The 21,569-nt window shown below is 45.3% G+C and overlaps 1 protein-coding gene across 1 annotated transcript; it reads right to left on the bottom strand.

The window, feature by feature from the left end:
• Positions 1 to 1,131: 1,131 nt before the first annotated feature.
• On the bottom strand, positions 1,132 to 20,481 carry RUVBL1 (RuvB like AAA ATPase 1). The gene is made up of 11 exons (XM_075286625.1): positions 20,246 to 20,481; positions 15,172 to 15,258; positions 14,140 to 14,272; positions 7,596 to 7,747; positions 7,051 to 7,140; positions 6,692 to 6,841; positions 5,243 to 5,306; positions 4,906 to 5,104; positions 4,717 to 4,819; positions 2,574 to 2,665; positions 1,132 to 1,567 (listed from the first exon to the last, which is right to left on the bottom strand). The coding sequence occupies exons 1-11, from the start codon at positions 20,384 to 20,386 to the stop codon at positions 1,408 to 1,410; spliced, it is 1,371 nt and encodes a 456-aa protein (XP_075142726.1). The 5' UTR covers positions 20,387 to 20,481; the 3' UTR covers positions 1,132 to 1,407.
• Positions 20,482 to 21,569: the final 1,088 nt, after the last annotated feature.

Below are 21,569 nucleotides of genomic sequence, written 5' to 3'. Positions count from 1 at the left end.
CGGAGTCCCCCAAGTATTATATAATCCATAACACACACCAGCTATGGAGATTATATAGCATGTTACATTGTTACTCCATCATGACCACCAATACCCCTTTGTCCCTGCAGAGGTTAGAGGGTCCTTAAGGTGCTGGATAATAAGTCTGGCGCAGGGGTCCCAATTAGTTTAACTCTGCTGTAATGGCTGAGATCGGAAAAGCGGACCCTGGGAGTTTAACCCTATACAGGCCACGGTCAATAGGAACTGTGACACCTAAGGAGTTGCACTGTTCAAATGAATGGAGCAAACCTGCAATGCTAAGCACAACCACTAGGGAAAGGATAAAGCCGTGCAGGAAACAATTCGGAGGTCGCAGCACTTGTCCAAACAGCAGCAGGTGCGGAGTCTTGGACCCTCCATGTAATATGGATAACCTACCCCCCAGACTGGCCCCTCAAGGGGTTAAAAGCTCCTCATTTCGTCCGTAAACAGATCATGGATGGCGACAAAGGTATATGGCAGGAGGAGACGGCTGCAGTAATCCTTTAGCCCTCCGCTTGTTCTTATAAGAACAGATAATGTGACCCCCCCCCCCCATACATCTCCCACAGGCAGTAACATGCAGGGTAATGTATAGAGCCCATTTACTCTCCCGCTGCGCCTCCTATAGCCTGGCTCTCACTTACTGTATGCAAAACCCGGCGGCCGCTCCTCCGCCACCATCTTAACATTATTTTTCCCTTCGGTGAAATTGAAATTTCAGAATCTATGTGTCTGCTGTAATTGTTGCTAGATTAGGTGTCAGGCTGATAAGATGTAACTAATACGTCCTTTTTCGGCAGGGCCCTGCTTCTCGCACATAATGAATCGGGAAGCTTCTTAGCAGCCCCGGCCATTTGGTTGTAAAAACTTCACAGTGGAGATGGATTAGATAATAGCACAGGTGCCGGCGAATAACAAACTCTGGAAAGCATTGCTCCCGCGCCGCCTGCCATCCGTTATACTCACGTGCCCGGCGCGGATACTTTGTATGTTTCACTACACAACTATTTACCTCCCTATTGCCTTTAGAAACCAGAAAAAGGGAACAGAAAACCCAAAAAAATTTTTTTGTTTTTATGTTTCAATATAAAACATTTACAGCAGAAAAATTGCAAATTAAATACAATCCATGTAGATCAATTCTCCAGTCTAGGGGTAGGGGGCAGAGGCCATCACATCGGTCATACCCGGGGTAGGCAGAGGCGGTCACATCAGTCACACCCGGGGCAGAGGTGGTCACATCGGTCATACCCGGGGGGGGGGGGGGCAGAGGCGGTCACATCAGTCACACCCGGGGTGGGGGTGGGGGGTCACAGTTCAATTGATCACAGAAGTCAGAGGTAAAAACTAAAACCAGAAGATATGTGGGGGTCTCCCGCCCCATTATTTCATGTACTTCTCCTGTTGCTCAGCCAATATTTTAGCAGAGGATTTGGCGTCATAGAACAGTTCATTGATCTCCTCCACGTGCTCTTTCTCGATGCTGTCTTTGCCGTTGATTTTGGCGAGGAGGTTGGCCGGGGTCAGCAGCTGTACGGAGTACCTGGTGGGGTGCAGAGATGGTCGGTGAGATTTCAGCATGTACATGTGATAACTGGGCTCAGTTTTAGTAAATCCATTTACTTCCTATGTAAGGCCACTGTCGCACAAACTGATTTATCAAAATCTGAGCTGGAAACCGAGACAGTATTGTAGCGATCTAGGCTGTTCCTCGCATCTCTACTGTCCTGTACGGATAACAATTACATTATGGGGACTCCGAGCATTATAGACCATGATAAGGCTGCGAGTTTAGGAAATACGGCCAACATCTGCTCCATGTCACCTGGCCCACTCATATAAAGCTGGGTTCACACATATCAGTTGTGTCCACACCTGCTTATTGTCCGAGCCAGACACAAATAATGACATTTTTGTCATAGCCAGACAGTAAAACGTAAAATGCGACACAGCGTCGTGACCGACGTGCCAGGAAATATTCCACAGAAGACAATGGATCAGTTCTGGCATCCCTTACCTTTGGCTTCTCAGTACCCTGTCAGAGGGGCAGTACAGAAGAAGGTCTCATTAACTCATAGTTAGCCAGCCGATGACTGCAGAGACTGGTGGTGTAAGCAGGGGACCCCTCTATATGTCCATATACCCTCCTAGGGCCTATACCTAGGTGCTGTCCTTCTAAGACAAGACCTTTAAGAGATCTTGGCATCTGGAGGATTTCTTCGAGACGAAATAATGAATTGCACAGGGCTGCTTCTAGGAGGCGGCAGCAGAAAACATATGTAGTGTATAAAGGTAGACGGGAAAGAGAATAACGCCGTCGCACAGGGAGCCGAGATGTCGCCGGTCCTCTCCTAGAGGTAAAGAATCGCTCGGCGGCCTCATCACCATCAGATGTGGAGGGTAATGCACCTGTGCTGCTGAGATACCTGACAGCTGACATCTATCTACCTGAGCGGTGAGGTCCGGCCTGGATGTTTCTCAGCTGGCCCGTCCTTTAGTGCCCGCTCTGAGAGGAGAAGGATGACCGCCAGAGCCTGCACATCATTTACCTTAATGTTGTCTTGGTGCCGATCTCTCCCAAGTGATTTAAGGCTTCCTCGCTGATGTTAATCCCTTCGGTCTGTGCACGGATCTTTATAATCTGAATCAAGAAACAAGAGGCCAAGTTATAGAAGCCGGGTTATTCAGCAGTGGAGATTATGTGACAGGGCAGCCATATGCATTGCATTAGAGGCGGTTGTCCAAGACCTCATGTATATCAATAGGTCACCAGTATCTGAATGGTGGGGGGTCTGACACCTGGACCACACTTGGATCAGCTGGGTCTGCCAGACAGAAGCTTGGACAATTCCTTTCATCTAGATGGGAATTGGTTGGGGGTCTGGCAAAGGATCACTGGCCAAATAGTCATCCTCCAAAGCTACAGAGATCATGGCCAACCACTTATTCTTTTTGTCAGACCCAACACCAAAAATATCCTACTTGTGTTATTGCAGATGCTACCACGGTACTGGCACCCCCGGCAGTGGCAATTTTGCAGGGAAACAGCTGCAAGCCAGGCACTTTCCCTGCAGTGGCCTCTTCAGGAGAAACAATGTATTGCATGTCCACTCCTACAGAATATCTATAGAATTTTATGCATGCTGGGCTATTCTTATAATAAAGCTGGGAGGGTCCATGTGATGTTCCCTGTATGGCTGGCGTCACCATTTGCACGTTACAGAAAGGATATTACATCACCACCTTATAAATCTCAGCCACTCCATTAGATAATGACACCTACAAGCTCTGCTTTGGTTCAGGATTTTACAAGACGGACTGAGGGGTCACCTCAAGATGTACTTTTTTTTTTTTATTACAAAGCTTTAATTAACATGGGACACTGTAATTTGTATTGCCTCTCTATTACCAAGGATGTCGGGTCTCGCACTGGCCGATGATCCCCCCAATATTGTGAGGCGGTGTGACAAGGTGCTGCACATAATAAGCATGGCGCCGGCAGCGGAGTTCTCACTGCTGAGTGATAAGGGCTAGAGTCGGGATAATGGTATTGTGTGTTGTACTGCTGAGATAGCAAGTCTCATATAATACAGGTATTTTTCACTTTGGCAGCTCTGTAAACAAGATAGCAGGAGGCGCCTGCCTAAATTAAACCTGGGAACGCACAACAAGTAGACGCTGCGAGAACGCTCCGGAAACTTTACAGACAGCTAGGTGAGGGATGGCAAAGAAATACCAGCCATTGTTATTCATGTACAGATCTCAATCCTCCCGGCTTAACCATTTCATGGGTCGCTCCAAAAACTAGAATAAATGGCTCCCTAATATGTGAATACCGGAATTGCGGTCTGTAAGGGAGACATCACCTGAAAAATCCCATCCAGAGATACAAATGTGATTCGTTCTGCAGCATTCGCATGATTTCTGCAAGACCCATTGAGGGGTTCAGGACCGGTCCCTGAATCTGCAGCTTGTGAGGTCAGACAGAACGTTGCGTTCTCTGCGGATATTCTAGTGATGGCGATGTCACCGCGTATAGCAGGTTTATTGCAAAAATTCCTGCAACTGTCCTGCAATCTGAAATCCCCATTCACATGTATGTAATGAATATTCCAGTTGCAAACATTTGTGCATTGAATCTGTCTCATGTACATATAATGTTATACAACTGGCTGAACCTACAGAGGAAACTATGTCCTATAATAGAATATAAAAGGGTTGTGCCCCAGAACAAACGTATCACCTGTCTACAGCACAATGTCTACGTGTCTGATCACTTGGGACCCAACCACTAGGACCATGAGAAGGGCAGTCCAGGCTCTCCCAGGGTGGTTGCACATACTTGCTGCCACTACATTCAATTTTATGGAATTGCCCATGATGCTATGCAGTATCCCGCCCATATGTGCTGTGCTTATTAGGATCCCAGTAGTCAGATCCCTATCAATAAGATGCTTATCTCCTTATCCTCCTAGCTTACTACACGGTACAACCCCTTAAAGCAGGGGTAGGGAACGTACGGCTCTCCAGCTGTTGCAAGACTACAACTCCCAGCATGCATACTGGCTCTGCTGTTCTTGGAACTCCCATGGAAGTGAATGGAGCATGCTGGGAGTTGTAGTTTCACAGCAGCTGGAGAGCCGAAGGTTCCCTAACCCTGCCTTAAAGCATACATCATGATAGATATCTCACCTGCTTCATCTCCTGTGGGGTGTAGAGCATGGTGCGGATGATCATCACTCTGTCCAGGAGATCCAGAGGGATCCCATGAGGCGATACCACATCTTCAGTGCCCCTGTAAGTAGTAATAGTGTTATACAGACATCTTAGGATAAACCAGACAGCAAAGGAACAACAGACAGAATCTTCTATGGTCCGTACCTGATGACGCAGTTGCCTCGATTAGTAGCAAAGATGACAATGGGGGCGAGCGATGATTCCAGGGCTCGGTGGAGATACGTAAAACATTCGATGTCCAGCATGTGAACTTCATCGATGAACAGCACGCCGGGCACCAGCTCCGCAATGCCCTGGTCAATGTATTTGTTCACCACTTTGTTGATCTCACCTCTCAGTTTATCTGGAAAAAACGAAAAAGAAAATTCTATCCCAATACTACAAAAGTCGGATATTTACTGTCACGGTCCAAAAGCGACCAACCCCAACTAGTCATACACTGCACAAATAGGAAGGTCACCCCTACAGCAATGCCACCTACCTGTGATTTCAGTTTTCTTCGGCTTCATCAGCTGACCCATCATAGACAGGATGTCTTGTCCTCCCTTTAAAATGATGAACATAAAATATAAGTTCGTATCCAGTCACCTGCGGTATCTGCAGTGTATATGTGTCTTGTTCTTAAAAGATTATTGTAAAGAGCTGCTTAAATTATAAAATGGCCAATGATCTGTAAATTGTCTGATAACAGCGAACAGCGGATCACAATTACCAGCACAGCCAGAGGACGACGCACTTTAGGTTTAGTCTCCCTTTAAAGCATAGTTCGAAGCTTTATGGCGCCATCTAGTGGCAAAATACTTGTCACCCAGCGTTAACAATTATGCAATTTACCTTATCCTTAGGGCTTAGGTATCTGATTGTGCAGGAGCCGATGGGAGCTGCAGTAACAACATCTGACCACTAGGCTATCTGATTCTGGCACTGTATAGGAGTAGTGTCACAGCAGCTGACCTATAGATAATGGATACTGACCTATAGATAATGGATACTGACCTATCCACATCATAAGTCATCAGTATCAGATTAGTCCAACACCTGGACCACGTCCCGATCAGGTGTTTCGGCTGCTGGATGCTATGTACTACGTATACAAGTGAATGGGAGCAGGGCTGCAGTTCTAGGTACTGAGTGCTCTACACTGTATACAACTCCTGGGCAATACACTGTAGCAGTGGCGCCAATCCCATCCATCCACTTGAATAGTAGCAATGCTGCTTCCGACCATATACCTAGAATATGGGTTTTGGCAACCGAAACTCCTTACTCAGGATGGGGTTCATGTGCTGGACCCTGAGTGATCTGATACTGATGCACAATCCCTTTAATGGAGCAGCAGTGTACAATCATGATTGCCACCTTCTTCAAACAGGGGGACTCAGGACCCTCGTATTCGGCACAGGTGGAGATCCCAGCAAATGGAGCCCGACCAGACACTTATCCCCTATCCTATAGAAAGGGAACAGACCTGTCTGTGGTACGACTGCTTTAGTGATGCAGAGTTGTCAGAGACGGCTCGACCTCCCATAGAGATGTCAGACATATCATCACCATCCCTGAGCACTAAACAATGGCGGCTTACACAGATCAGGAAGAGGCAATGCCACGGTCCTTGTGATCACTGAGTGACTACAAGAGCTGCTGCCATGCTACGATGTTCCCCGAAATGACTCTCACGACCTTCTCTGGGATACAATTTAGGCAATAAAATAAAACAAATACAAACAAATAAAAAGGAAAAAATATAATAATAATATAGATATATTTTTTTCCCTTTGCGTTTATTTTGTGTATTATTATTAATGATAATATATCACCGCCAGCAGACACCACAGCTATACCCCCCCCCCCCCCCCCCCCATGACGCACGTCCTTCACCCCCTGTACAGTTACCATGTAGTATTCAGCCGTCCTCATAACCTTCACTCACCTGAGGCCGCGCATTGGCCACGTCCAGGTCATGTAACGTCACGTCCTGAATGACCTCTTTCTTCTTGTGGACATCGCCCTTCGGTAAGGGCACGTACTCCTCCGCTTCAAGGTCGAACTCGGTGGCATAGGTGTCGCACCTGCCCTGTCTCTGTGTGGTGGGGACACAATCCGGGTTAGTGAAAGGAAAGCAGGTGCGCTGCAGGGGCGGCTGCCAAATCCCCGGCTGACAGGCCGCTGACAGCAGGAAAGAGAACTCACTTCCCAATTTTAGTTTTGCTGAAAGCTTTTTTTTTTCCTTTTCTCTTCAGACACATGTAGACAGTCCAAGACGTTGTACACGGGACACAAGAGACTTACCTTTACCGCGCCGCTGTTTGCTTCGATGTAGATGACGTCTCCGACTTCCACTCGCTCCTTTTGTAAACTTTCATAGATGCTCGGATCCAGCTAAAGAGGACAAAGGTAAATTAGGAAAGGTGTTCCCCTATAGGCATTATAGATGATCCCCTCTAGATGATATAATATCCTGTCCGACACCTAAGACCACCATGGATCAGGCTGGGCTTGGGATTGATGCTCAGCCCCATTCACCTGAATGGGACTAGAGATGGGCGAATACTATTCGAAATGGCCGTTTCAAATAGAACGCTCCGATAGGAATGAATAGAAGCGGCCGGTACGCAGCCGGCGCCGGCCACTTAACCCCCTGCACGCCGACCACTCCCATTCATTCCTATGGCAGTGTGCTATTTGAAAGAGCCATTTCGAATAGTAGTCGCCCATCTCTAAATGGGCCTGAGCCCCTGCTGTACCATGTAACTGATGACTTCATCAGGTGTCCGAACCCCCAATCGTCACATGACGACCCCTGAGGCTAGTCACGCTGGATGAAGAGAACGCACCTTTAACTGTTTGGTTCCCTTGGCAGTCTTCAGACCTATAATAACATGGCTGATGGTTTTGCCGTAACCTCCCATTGGATTCTCAGTCTCACAAGGGGTTAATTCCGTCACTTCACCTTCATACACTTCTTTGGTTTCACGGATTCTTAGACCTGAAGAAAACAATATAAACATTGAAAGATTTAGAAAGTAACATATTTATATAATATATGGTATTCAGATACTTGTACACATATGAAGCTAATAGAGCAAAGCTGCAGGGTAAAGCACAAGTCTAGGTCTCACATGATATATGAGGTAGATATAGATATTAGACTTCATTGGGGGATTCTCACTCGTATTCGGTTGGTCGCAGAAATCCATGGACATGCTGCAGAAACAACGCCGGTCACGGAAGATTCTGCAGCAAATTCACCTATCAGACGCTCCAGGCCTCATAATGACCCTCAGTTTACACCCGAGCCATTCACGGAGTTAATATGCCCATTTTTATGCCTTAATCTGAACACCGCCTTATTCGATGAGTTTAGACAAACCCGATAACAAGCGCAGACCAGAACGCCGCCTGAGTTACGACTGCCGTAAAATTTCTGAGGCTGAATAAGATGGCGGCCGCCCTCCAATAGACAATTCATTACTGGCACTTGAGAGCGACGTAAATCATTGGGGGGGACAATATTCTGTTGTCCTTGTGGAGGAGATGGGAAAAAATAAGTAAAGAATAATCCATGCATGAAGTATAGAAATTTAGATTTGTTCAACATTAGGAAGGACATGAATTCCTCCTCTGCACGGTTTACACATCGCCGCCGCCGTTCCGTTTTTCACTTTTATTATGCATCCTCCGGGGCACAGGCGCCAAGTAACTGCGCAGAGAGATCAGATTAGGGAAAAACTCCCAATAATGAATATAAGCATTAATGGACGGTCATAAAGGAGAAGAGATGGAGAAAATGTACAGGAGACGAGGAGGAGGAGAGAACGGAGCGAGGGATAGCGGGAAGACGGAAGAATGTGAGGTAGAGATAGATAGGAGATAGATAGGAGATAGATAGGAGATAGATAGATAGAAGATAGATAGATAGGAGATAGATAGATAGATAGATAGATAGATAGGAGATAGATAGATAGATAGATAGATAGATAGAAGATAGATAGGAGATAGATAGATAGAAGATAGATAGATAGATAGATAGGAGATAGATAGATAGATAGATAGAAGATAGATAGATAGATAGGAGATAGATAGAAGATAGATAGATAGATAGATAGATAGATAGATAGATAGATAGATAGATAGATAGATAGGAGATAGATAGATAGATAGATAGATAGATAGATAGGAGATAGATAGATAGATAGATGATAGATAGATAGATAGGAGATAGATAGATAGATAGATAGATAGATAGATAGATAGATAGATAGATAGGAGATAGATAGATAGATAGATAGATAGGAGATAGATAGATAGATAGATAGGAGATAGATAGATAGATAGATAGATAGATAGGAGATAGATAGATAGATAGATAGGAGATAGATAGATAGATAGATAGATAGATAGGAGATAGATAGATAGATAGATAGATAGATAGATAGATAGGAGATAGATAGATAGATAGATAGATAGGAGATAGATAGATAGATAGGAGATAGATAGATAGATAGATAGATAGATAGATAGGAGATAGATAGATAGATAGATAGATAGATAGGAGATAGATAGATAGATAGGAGATAGATAGATAGATAGATAGATAGATAGATAGATAGATAGGAGATAGATAGATAGATAGATAGATAGGAGATAGATAGATAGATAGATAGATAGATAGAAGATAGATAGGAGATTAGATAGATAGATAGATAGATAGATAGATAGATAGATAGATAGATAGATAGGAGATAGATAGATAGATAGATAGATAGATAGATAGATAGATGAATAAACATCCACAGGACAGGGAGAAAAAGCAAGTAACCGAGCCCTTGGACTTAGTAGTCCATCAGTCTCCCTTCGCAGTCACCTCCTGACATTTCCTTCAGATGGATTTTGTGCCATTCCTCCACCCAAATACGATTCAGCTCATTCATATATCTGGGATGCCGTGTGTACAGCGCCCTCTCCAGGGCCATAAGCGTAAGGTCGGGATTGGTAATTGGACATTTCAAAACACAAATCACCTTTTTCTATCATGAATTGGATTCAAAATTTTGGTTCAAATTCAGAAGATCAAAAAACGCAAAAACACAAGTAAATCCAGACTGGTTCACTTCATTTTTTTGCAAATGTAGCGAAGAGATCGTGAGAAGAATCTGATCTATGATAGGATCCCCCGATCAGGAGTGGTGGGGTACAGTATTTGGTTACAATCCACAAACCTCATCTTATTGTAGTTTGCAATTCTTCATGGCGAAAAAGAAGGGAAAAAACAGCCGGAGAGACTCCCAAGACTTGTGGCGTAGGTGAAATCTTCGGGATGACCTCACAACAATCCGTTATGTTACCGCAACAGGCCGTACCATTAATAACAAGGTTCCATCCAATGGGAATGGTGCCATTAGGGTGTTGCTGCCAATCAGAATTGCCATAACATATGATGTTTGCATACATTACAGGGCTTGCCCAGGATATTTTAGATCCATAATACTCACCTGTCCCCTGTGCTCCGATGTCCCCGTCTGGTCCGATGTAGTCTCCACCGCACGTGACTGCTGAGGTCTAAGGAAAGGAAACTTAGAGGTCTCCCTTATCTACTATTCATCTTCATCCAGGTCACTGCCTACTCGAGTACCAATCCACTTCATCCAATGCTCAGCCTTCTGCACTGGCCCCCCTGATTTACAGTTCAGCACTGCTTTCTTTTTAGACCCAGCAGCTTATTATAATGGAGGCCACCCTCTGTATATACCGCGTATATTCTGGGCTTCAAGCCTTTGACGTTCTGAGCCCGGCACAATGTAAATGTGACGCTTTGTCGCGGAGGCTCCCGTAGTTGATAACCTGTCACAGCGTCCTCGTGTCATTGTTCGTAGGATGTAATCCGTCCATAATCCACAATATTAGTTTAGGAAACCTCTTTATAGGCCGGGGTAGCGCCAATCCTATTCACAACCTAAACGGGGGAGCCTTTGGCGGATTTGCAATGACTGGAGGAGCAGAAACATCTGCCATGAAATACGTTCCAGATCCCGCGACGCTGAAGGTGCTGCTCGAATTAGACGTTTAATTTACGAGGAGTGAAAGAATCCTATTAGGATCTCGCTCCTAATCCCAATCCATGGATGAAATTGAAAATTCCACAAAGGACGCCCCCTCCCCCCCTGCGGCCCCCAGTCTTTCAGTAAATCCAATATTTGTTTAGAGCCTTCCCGTGTGCTGACATTTAAAGAATGTTCCGCGGTAACAAAAGCTGCGGCTGTTAGCCATGATTTACCTCTCAGACGGTTATCTGGGGGGGATGACAACGGGGATGACACAGGTTTCATCTGTTGGTTCAAATTTCCAAATCCCTGACAGGCAACTTCATCACATCAAGGAAATATTGCAGACGCTTCTCTTTTCATTTCTGCTCGAGAGGTTTCTCCCGCGTCCCCTCCCGCTCGGCCCCTGACTTGACAGGAATTTAAAGACTAGATAATGTTGGCTTGTCCCGTCTTACCCAAAAAAATAAATAAATATATAGGAAAAAAAAAAAAAAAAATCAATAAAAGGGTCAAGCTTTATTTGACTCCGGGATTAAAAGAAGGAGATTTGTCTCCTCGGCGGCTCTTGTGCTCCGGAAACCATCGCCCGCCATTTCAATAACACAGGCCGCCTGGTGATCTCCTTCGATCGCAATGTCCACCTGACGCCTTTTTTCGCACCTCGTTGCATTTTTCTTCTTTTAAATCTGCGACATCCTGAGCTGCCGCTTACATCCGATAGAGACGAGATGTTATACTAGTGGATTCAATTATCTGTAGTAGCCCATAGACTGTAATGCATTACTGTGGCTGATGCTTAGAGGGGTCTGCCAGCCCCTGCACAGATCAGCTAAGGGAGCGCGTGCAGACCAATTAAAGTAATAGGGGCAGTGCAGGAGCCCTGTCCACTGCGTAGCTGGAATTCTGCCCCTGTTAGGATATGGTCGGTGCTGCAAGCGCCATCTGTCTACTAGAAGCTTCTGACACCCAGAAATATTTGGGGGTCAGACAGCACCTTTGAAAATGCAGCCCATGCACTCAGCAGCGCCCCCTGTATTAAGCTAATTTCACTAGAGAAGGCATGACCATTGTGTAATACAAGGACAGCTTGAATCTGCCAGATAAGGATCTGCTTTGTACAGAGCTTGTCACGGAGGACCCCCACAATGGATGACTCCGCTCTCTATTGTGTACCTCTGCCCTATGGGACCGTCTTCATGTAATAACCCTAAGGACCCATAGATACAGAGAATTCAGGACCGGATTATGTGGCCTGTACCTCAGCCAGATTTCCCATATTCAGTTCAGAGACCCGGACTCCCTGCATCACAGTGACCTTTGACACCAGGACTCTCTGCGACCCCCCCCCCCTTTATAAAGTAATAGGTCACAGTTCAGTCTTCGTTTAGCAAGAAACAACATTTACTAAACAAATAACACTCCTGAAAAGCAGCGATCCCTCCATTTCCTTCCTAATATTCCTCGGAACGTGCCGAGTTCAAATAGACTGTCTTTAAAGGAATGGCACAGGAAGGAAGATGGCTGCCTCCTTCAAGAAATAGCGCCACACCTGTCCATGGATTGTGCTGGTATTACACTGCAGATACAGTCCTATGAAAAAGTTTGGGCCCCCCTATTAATCTTAATCATTTTTAGTTCTAAATATTTTGGTGTTTGCAGCAGCCATTTCAGTTTGATATATCTAATAACTGATGGACACAGTAATATTTCAGGATTGAAATGAGGTTTATTATACTAACAGAAAATGTGCAATATGCATTAAACCAAAATTTGACCGATGCAAAAATATGGGCACCTCAACAGAAAAGTGACATTAATATTTAGTACATCCTCCTTTTGCAAAGATAACAGCCTCTAGTCGCTTCCTGTAGCTTTTAATCAGTTCCTGGATCCTGGATAAAGGTATTTTGGACAAACAATTCAAGTTCAGTTAAGTTAGATGGTCGCCGAGCATGGACAGCCCGCTTCAAATCATCCCACAGATGTTCAATGATATTCAGGTCTGGGGACTGGGATGGCCATTCCAGAACATTGTAATTGTTCCTCTGCATGAATTCCTGAGTCGATTTGGAGCGGTGTTTTGGATCATTGTCTTGCTGAAATATCCATCCCCGGCGTAACTTCAACTTCGTCACTGATTCTTGAACATTATTCTCAAGAATCTGCTGATACTGAGTGGAATCCATGCGACCCTCAACTTTAACAAGATTCCCGATGCCGGCATTGGCCACACAGCCCCAAAGCATGATGGAACCTCCACCAAATTTTACAGTGGGTAGCATGTGTTTTTCTTGGAATGCTGTTTCTTTTTGGACGCCATGCATAACGCCTTTTTTTTATAACCAAACAACTCAATTTTTGTTTCCAAAATGAAGCTGCCTTGTCCAAATGTGCTTTTTCATACCTCAGGCAACTCTATTTGTGGCGTACGTGCAGAAACGGCTTCTTTCTCATCACTCTCCCATACAGCTTCTCCTTGTGCAAAGTGCGCTGTATTTTTGACCGATGCACAGTGACACCATCTGCAGCAAGATGATGCTGCAGCTCTTTGGAGGTGGTCTGTGGATTGTCCTTGACTGTTCTCACCATTCTTCTTCTTCTCTGCCTTTCTGATATTTTTCTTGGCCTGCCACTTCTGGGCTTAACAAGAACTGTCCCTGTGGTCTTCCATTTCCTTACTATGTTCCTCACAGTGGAAACTGACAGGTTAAATCTCTGAGACAACATTTTGTATCCTTCCCCTGAATGACTATGTTGAACAATCTTTGTTTTCAGATCATTTGAGAGTTGTTTTGAGTAGCCCATGATGCCACTCTTCAGAGGAGATTCAAATAGGAGAACAACTTGCAATTGGCCACCTTAAATACCTTTTCTTATGATTGGATACACCTGGCTATGAAGTTCAAAGCTCACTGAGGTTACAAAACCAATTTTGTGCTTCAGTAAGTCAGTAAAAAGTAGTTAGGAGTATTCAAATCAATAAAATGATAAGGGTGCCCATACTTTTGCACCGGTCAAATTTTGGTTTAATGCATATTGCACATTTTCTGTTAGTACAATAAACCTCATTTCAATCCTGAAATATTACTGTGTCCATCAGTTATTAGATATATCAATCTGAAATGGCTGTTGCAAACACCAAAATATTTAGAACTAAAAATGATAAAGATTAATAGGGGTGCCCAAACTTTTTCATAGGACTGTACCATCCATGGACAGGTGTGGCGCTGCCTGCAGGAGAAACAAGCCATGTTTTTATAGTCCTGCACAATCCCTTTCTTTGCAGATGGGGGGAGGGGATGTTCTATCGGATTAGAGAATACCTGTCACTTACCAATTGCTCTTCGGAAGTTCTCCATTAACACTTCAGTTTTCTTAATTTCCGTAGAATAGACTTCACTCCCAACCATGGGGCAGAAGGGAACTTTACTGCCCAACTCCTGAGCGATGGCGAGGGCCAAAGCCGTCTGCAAGACAAAAACAGCCCCATAAGACTTTAACAGGAGGCTTCAAGACAAGTGACCTACAGCGCCATCAATCGGACATAATATAAAGGTTTGATGGGGGGAGGGGGGTGTCTGACCATTGATTCAGTACAAGACTATGACAAGATTCATGACCACCAGGTGGTGCTGTAAGTTTGTCTTGTGCATTGTAATATAAAGTAACAGAATGTCAAGGAATCCCAGAAATATTGTAATACGCAATTCTAGATCATCCCAATTGTATCAGCAGAATGGCCGTCATGTGATTCTCTCATTTCCCCTTTTAACTCATCTTACAATGCAAAAGGCAACAGTATAGCGCCACCAAGTGGTCACACTGAAATCAAAGCTTTTGACCACCAGGTGCCATTTTGATACTGCTAACCAGATAGGTGGGGGTCCAGAGCAGATCAGCTGTTTGAGGCGGCCTCCACTGTCAAACCCTATGCAGAGGCTCAGACCATAGTCTAGTGGCCAGGCTGGAGTACTGCAGCTCCTAGTCAAGTATATGAGAGTACTTTGGTGCTGTCACCACACTGCGGACGAAGCCTTCTGCTTTGGGCTCCATCCACTATAATGTTCCAACAGCAGATTGTAGGAATGACAAGTATGGGACCCCCACCACCCCGATAATCACGGCCTATCTATATAAAATGCCCCTGCATCCCCTTTAATAGCACTGCCATATCCCCGCTCCCTCCGCATTACGGAGAATACGTTCCATGCCTCCCCTCAGTACGGAATTCATTTAGATATGGGTGAAAGGCGGCACATTTCAGCACGTGGGGGCACTGCCAGCTGATGTCCTTGTCGGGAACGCTCCGATTTTCATGCTTAACATTTTCCATGGCTAAATAGGATGCAGGTGAAATCCAAGTTACCTTGCCAGTTCCGGGAGGTCCGGCGAGCAGCACCGCTCTTCCAGCCATTTTCTTGCTTTTAATTAACTCTACGATTACACCGCATGCCTGCAATTACAGAAAGAAGAGCGGTAAGACGCACTGACGGAGGAGAAGCGATTAACTAAAAATGGGAACATGGAGTAAGAGGCTGGGATCACATTTATTCCAACATCTCCAAACTTATCCCCCGGCATGACACAACCCCCACCCCTCTATACAAACAGGTCTGACTACTGTATCCCAACCTCTGGCCAGGACAATACAACTACATTACCAACTATAGCAGGGATAGGCAACCTTCGGCTCTCCAGCTGCTGCAAAACTACAACTCCCAGCATGCAAACTTGCTCTGCTGTTCTTGGAATCACCATGGAAGTGAATGGAGCATGCTGGGAGTTGTAGTTTCTGTACAATTCTATCCAATGGTTGCACCGATTGTGACAAGATGGACGCGCTTTTGTCCTCCGTCACAATAAATGATGCCTATGGATTAATGTATATGCGCGGCGCTTTCTGATAGACGATCATCCAGGACCTCGGTGACTACAGCAGATCGTGCAGATCTAGTCGCCAATACATACGTACATTATTGCAATGCAACACACAAGGAAAATCCTGCAGATATCTTAATATGCAGCACAAACCGCATCGGCTTCAGACACAAGTTACAGGTTTCCCCTTAAAAATAAAGCAGAAAATATCAGAAGAAGAAGAATTCAGAACCATGCAATCCTTTCTCCAGACTCCATTACTGGAATCAGCTTAAAACGGAGATCTTTATTGTTCTGGCTGCTTTACAGTAAATGGATGTGATAACCTTGGAGCGCCTCCGCAGTCTGCCCCCCATCTGACCGGCCGCAGATTTACACGCAGTGACAAGAATACGGTTCAGTTGCGTGCGCTGGGTAAGAGCGGGACCGGCTTGTACGGCTTTGATCCTGCAATTTCTTCGGCTATAAATAAAAGCCCCCAATCACTGGTTCACGGCGCGTTTTCTGCTGCCATCAGATAACCTCGCGGCTCGGCCCACACGGACCAGACTTGTCAGAGGACTTTCCAAGTTGTGCGCTGCTTCACTGCCAGTGTTCGCACACATCTGAGAAACGGCACAGCAAATGAAAACCAGGCCGCTTATAGACTGGCTCGGCAAGTGCAGGAAAATCCATCCGATACGTGCGGCGAAATCTGCAAAATGTGGCGTTTCAGGGAGAGATTAACCTGTTCGGTGACAGAGAAGGGGAAAAAAGTGCAACATGGGAAGGGATATTGTAAGCGCTGGGTCAGGCGAGGCCGACGCACAGGACCTTCTATGGCTTAAACCAAACAAGGTTTTCACCTTTTTTTTTTTTCCAGTTGCAATCCAATAAACATCTTTGGCAAAGATTCCAAAGAGTCGCACGCTATAGTGACCGCAGGATTGTGCAAGGACAGCGGGGGAGGCCTATGCAAGAGAACGCAGCGGACCTCAGCAAACCCTTGGAAACTTATTAGCTGAGGACTTAAAACATCAGTTAGAGATGGGCAGGGGTGCGCACCCAGGCCTTGGACAGTCAGATGTGTCTGGGTGACCACTGCAATATCTTCAGTACTTACCAAGCACAGCGCTGTACATTGTATAGTGGCTGTGCCTGGTATTACAGCTCAAACCAGTCACTTGAATGGGACTGAGCTGTGATCAGGCCACGTGGCTGATAAATGTGACATCACGTGGCCTGTGCGCTCAGAGTGCACCACTGAACAGGTGATCCAAGGGGGCCCTGTGTATTGGACCCCTGAGGGTCTTCAATTGATGACCAATCCTAAAAATTTATCATCGATTAAAAAGGCCTGAAAAATCCCCTTAATATAGTACCCCGAGTAGTCGCTATTGGCAGCACCACTCTAGTCAGCGACGGACACAAACACTGCCAGATTTAAGGGCCGGTAACAAAAAGCCTCACACACATTAAAGGGGGGTTCCAACTATCTTAACTTATCTGATACACCCAGGTTACAATACTACCTCTCCCCCAAATACCTGGAATCATTATTGGGGCAGATTTATACTTCTGCAGCTGGCGCCCCTCTGTCCCCCCCCCCCCCCCTCCTCTATTACCCGTTACGTCTTACAGCAGCAGTTTCGGGCCCATGGCTCAGTGCAGGCTTGTTCCTCTTGGCAGACATTGTGGGTCATGGCACTTGGTCCTGTTTGCTGATCTACAATCTTAATGTTTCTTCCCCCTTCTAGTGAGTTCCCCTATATCCAGATTTCCCATTTAGCTAACGGTTTTTAAGGGTACGTGAGTTCTCCTACTCGCTTTCAGAGACTGTGTAAGTCTGATTGCTCCACTGCAGGTCTTATATCGGATATTGATCTGCCCACCCATCCCAAAATGTGCAAGTGGGAGAATTACCTAGAGGGACCCTAACAGACCTGTCGTGGACCAATGCATTGGTACCGAACCCCAAGTGTTCCTTCACTCCAATGCTGGAGGTGTGGTACCTGCCCGGCCGCCATCTTTATTTATTTTGATGATGCCCCATCCCCCACCCCTATTGGAGACTCTAGTGGAGTGGATGTTGGGGGTTCTTCTCCTCCTTCCTTAAAGGAGCCACATTCTAGAATACAGGAGACTACAACACTTGGCAGTCTGATGGCCTGAAGGAGGAGGAGGCGGCTGATAAAGTCTGACAACCCTGGGATACGTTTTGGATACTCCGTGATATTTAGGTTTTGGAGGTAATGTCTCCTGACGCCTCTTTCTTTCCCTATTATGTGACATTATTCCTCCTCCCCCCTTTTTCTTGTGGTTCTTGCCCAGTGTCTCCCCCTTATATCTCCATCCTTTGCACCTACACACGTCTCCTGGCTCTTCTGTAGTGGACCTGCATGTTTTAGGAATATTTTTCTCCTTTTTTTTTTTTTTGCATTTCCCTTTATATAACACACTGGGGTTTCGTACACCAAGACCACAACTGGCGACGGGAGCGGGTGATCGACCGCATGTCCCAGCTCCAGAACGGAAGTCAACGCCAGTTACAAACTGCAGGTCTAATCCGTGCCAGAAAAATAAATAAGTCCATTCATTTTATCACACAGAAAAAAAACCTGCGCTGTATAAATTTCTGTTTGACGTTAATGCAAATAGCTCACGCTGCCGATCGCCTGCATTCATATCTGCGAGGAAAACCTGCGCGTAAACCTGATCATGTGCATGTACCCTAAATGGGCTGAAAACTGCTGACTGATTGTTACTCTAGGTCAGGGAACGAATGGCTCTCCAGATGTTCCAAGACTACAACTCCCAGCATGCATACTTGTTCTGATGTTCTTGGAACTCCTATGGAAGTGAATGGAGCATGCTGGGAGTTGTAGTTTCACAGCAGCTGGAGTTCAAACCTGCACTTGGGTGTCCGTTCTGTGAGTCCGCTTGATCCAAAAAATGGAAACCCAACCCACTTAAAGAGGACCTTTCACCTATTGGGACACAGGCAGTTCTATATACTGCTGGAAAGCCGACAGTGCACTGAATTCAGCGTATTGCCGACTTTCCCGATCTGGGCCCCGGGTAAAGTGCTAGCCGTCTTGGTACCGTAGCTCTTTATGTTCCTCCCCGCTCACACTGTACAGTGCTATTGGTGCTGCTGTGGAGAAGGACGTAGCGGACAGACTGTCAGGAATGCCCTACTGACTGTAAAGCGCTACGGTACCGGGACTGATAGCGCTTTACACCGGACACAGATCGGGAAAGTCGGCAATACGCTGAATTCAGTGCACTGTCAGCTTTCCAGCAGTATATAGAACTGCCTGTGCCCAAATCAGTGAAAGGTCCTCTTTAAAGGGATTCTACCATTAAAAGATGTTTTTTTTCTACTGACGACGTCGGAATAGCCTTAAGTTAGGCTATTCGTCTCCTACCTTTTGCTGTGGTCTCCGCCACGCCGGTCATCCAAAATACCGTTTTTTTCCCCGGTATGCTAATGAGTGTCCGGCAGCAATGAGGGCAGGCCCCAGCGCTAACACACCGATGGAGACGTCCCCATTGCTGCCGGAACTGCCAAATCCTGCACCGCCTTCTTCGTGATCTACGTCCTCCCCTTCTGTGTCCTCTTCTTTGGTCGTCATGGATGACGCATGCGCAGTAACAGGGTCTCGCAGCCAGAGCCGACTGCGCATGTGTCATGTGTTAGCACTGGGGCCCGCCCTCATTGCTGCTGGACACTCATTAGCATACCGGGAAAAAACGGTATTTCGGATGACCGGCGCAGCGGAGACCACATCAAAAGGTAGGAGACGAATAGCCTAACTTAAGGCTATTCCGACGTCGTCAGTAGAAAAAAAACATCTTTTAATGGTAGAATCCCTTTAACAAGTAGTCACTTCATAGACTATAAGGGAATGTTCACACAGGTATTTGCAGGCTGAGAATTCTGCTCCAGAAATTGGGATACTGTTCTTCGCTGTAGTTTTTTTCTTTTTTAACATGATGTGGTTTTTGTTGAGTTTTTTGCTCCAGCACGCTGGATGTACCTGGAAACTTCTCTTTAAAAACTGCATCAAAAACCACATCAGAAACCTGCACTGTGTTTTTGCCTTTGGACTAAGTCGTGTCACTTATATTCCTCTAGAAAAAAAAACAAAAAACTGCTTCCGACTCCCACTGAAATGAATGCGAGACTTTATAGGTGGATTCCTCCCTCAAAATCAGCCTGTGAAAACCTCTGTGTGTGAACATACCCTAATGGAGCCGCCAGGTTTCCTCCTTACAGGACTTTTCTCTCTGCAGTTTTCAAGCAGATCCTGGAACAGGTGTGAACGCAGCCTTACCATTGCACCCAGCCTACAGGATCCTGAAGTCGGATAGAACATCCCTGCGCTGACACATTGTAACAGAACAAGACTGCAGACAAGTGTAACAAACCCTCAGCTGTGTAAGGACGGCCACAATCTCATCCCCATTCACCAGGCAGAGCTCAGACCAATGTCCCCAGCCATTACACAGCAGAGCCTGGCTGCGGAGCATGCTGGGCCTTGTAGTCCCTGTACATTGTCAGCCCCAGCCCTCGGTCTCACCTCACGGGCATTCTCCTGGCCCACCAGCCCGGCTGCCGCCTGCTTGGCCATGCCGTTCTCATCCAGGCCGAGGCCCTTGACATGGCTGTGGGCGGCGATGCGCTGGGTCTTGGTGGTGCTTTTCACCTCTTCGATCTTCATGGTGCTGCTTAGAGCGGCGCGTCCAGTCACTCTCTGCCGGCTTCCTCCCAACGTGAGCGGGAATCTCAGTCACTACAGCGGCTTACCATGCGGTTACCAAGGCCGCAGGAAGCTCCACCCGCTGAACTGAGAGACTACTTCCTGATTGGTGGCGGGAGTCCAGCCCTGCGCACGGATTGGACGACCGAAGAGTCACTCTACGCGTAGGCGGCGGCTTCCGCTTGCGTTGCCAGAGGGGCCTTAGCAACGAGGCCTGCGGGATACAACGGTCTAATCCACTAGTGTCATGGCGGCCTCCTCTCATGTCTCATATACAGGATTATATACAGTGTTATATACAGGATTATATACAGTGTTATATACAGGATTATATACAGTGTTATATACAGGATTATATACAGTGTTATATACAGGATTATATACAGTGTTATATACAGGATTATATACAGTGTTATATACAGGATTATATACAGTGTTATATACAGGATTATATACAGGATTATATACAGGGTTATATACAGTGTTATATACAGGATTATATACAGGATTATATACAGTGTTATATACAGGATTATATACAGGGTTATATACAGGATTATATACAGTGTTATATACAGGATTATATACAGGATTATATACAGTGTTATATACAGGATTATATACAGTGTTATATACAGGATTATATACAGTGTTATATACAGGATTATATACAGTGTTATATACAGGATTATATACAGGATTATATACAGTGTTATATACAGGATTATATACAGGATTATATACAGGATTATATACAGTGTTATATACAGGATTATATACAGTGTTATATACAGGATTATATACAGGATTATATACAGTGTTATATACAGGATTATATACAGGATTATATACAGGATTATATACAGTGTTATATACAGGATTATATACAGTGTTATATACAGGATTATATACAGGGTTATATACAGTGTTATATACAGGATTATATACAGGATTATATACAGGATTATATACAGTGTTATATACAGGATTATATACAGTGTTATATACAGGATTATATACAGTGTTATATACAGGATTATATACAGTGTTATATACAGGATTATATACAGGATTATATACAGTGTTATATACAGGATTATATACAGTGTTATATACAGGATTATATACAGTGTTATATACAGGA

Source organism: Leptodactylus fuscus, chromosome 9 (genome assembly GCF_031893055.1).
Source record: "Leptodactylus fuscus isolate aLepFus1 chromosome 9, aLepFus1.hap2, whole genome shotgun sequence".
In the NCBI taxonomy this organism is placed as follows: domain Eukaryota; kingdom Metazoa; phylum Chordata; class Amphibia; order Anura; family Leptodactylidae; genus Leptodactylus; species Leptodactylus fuscus.
Note: the sequence above shows the minus strand (reverse complement) of the source record. Positions and strands in the feature narration are given on the sequence as shown.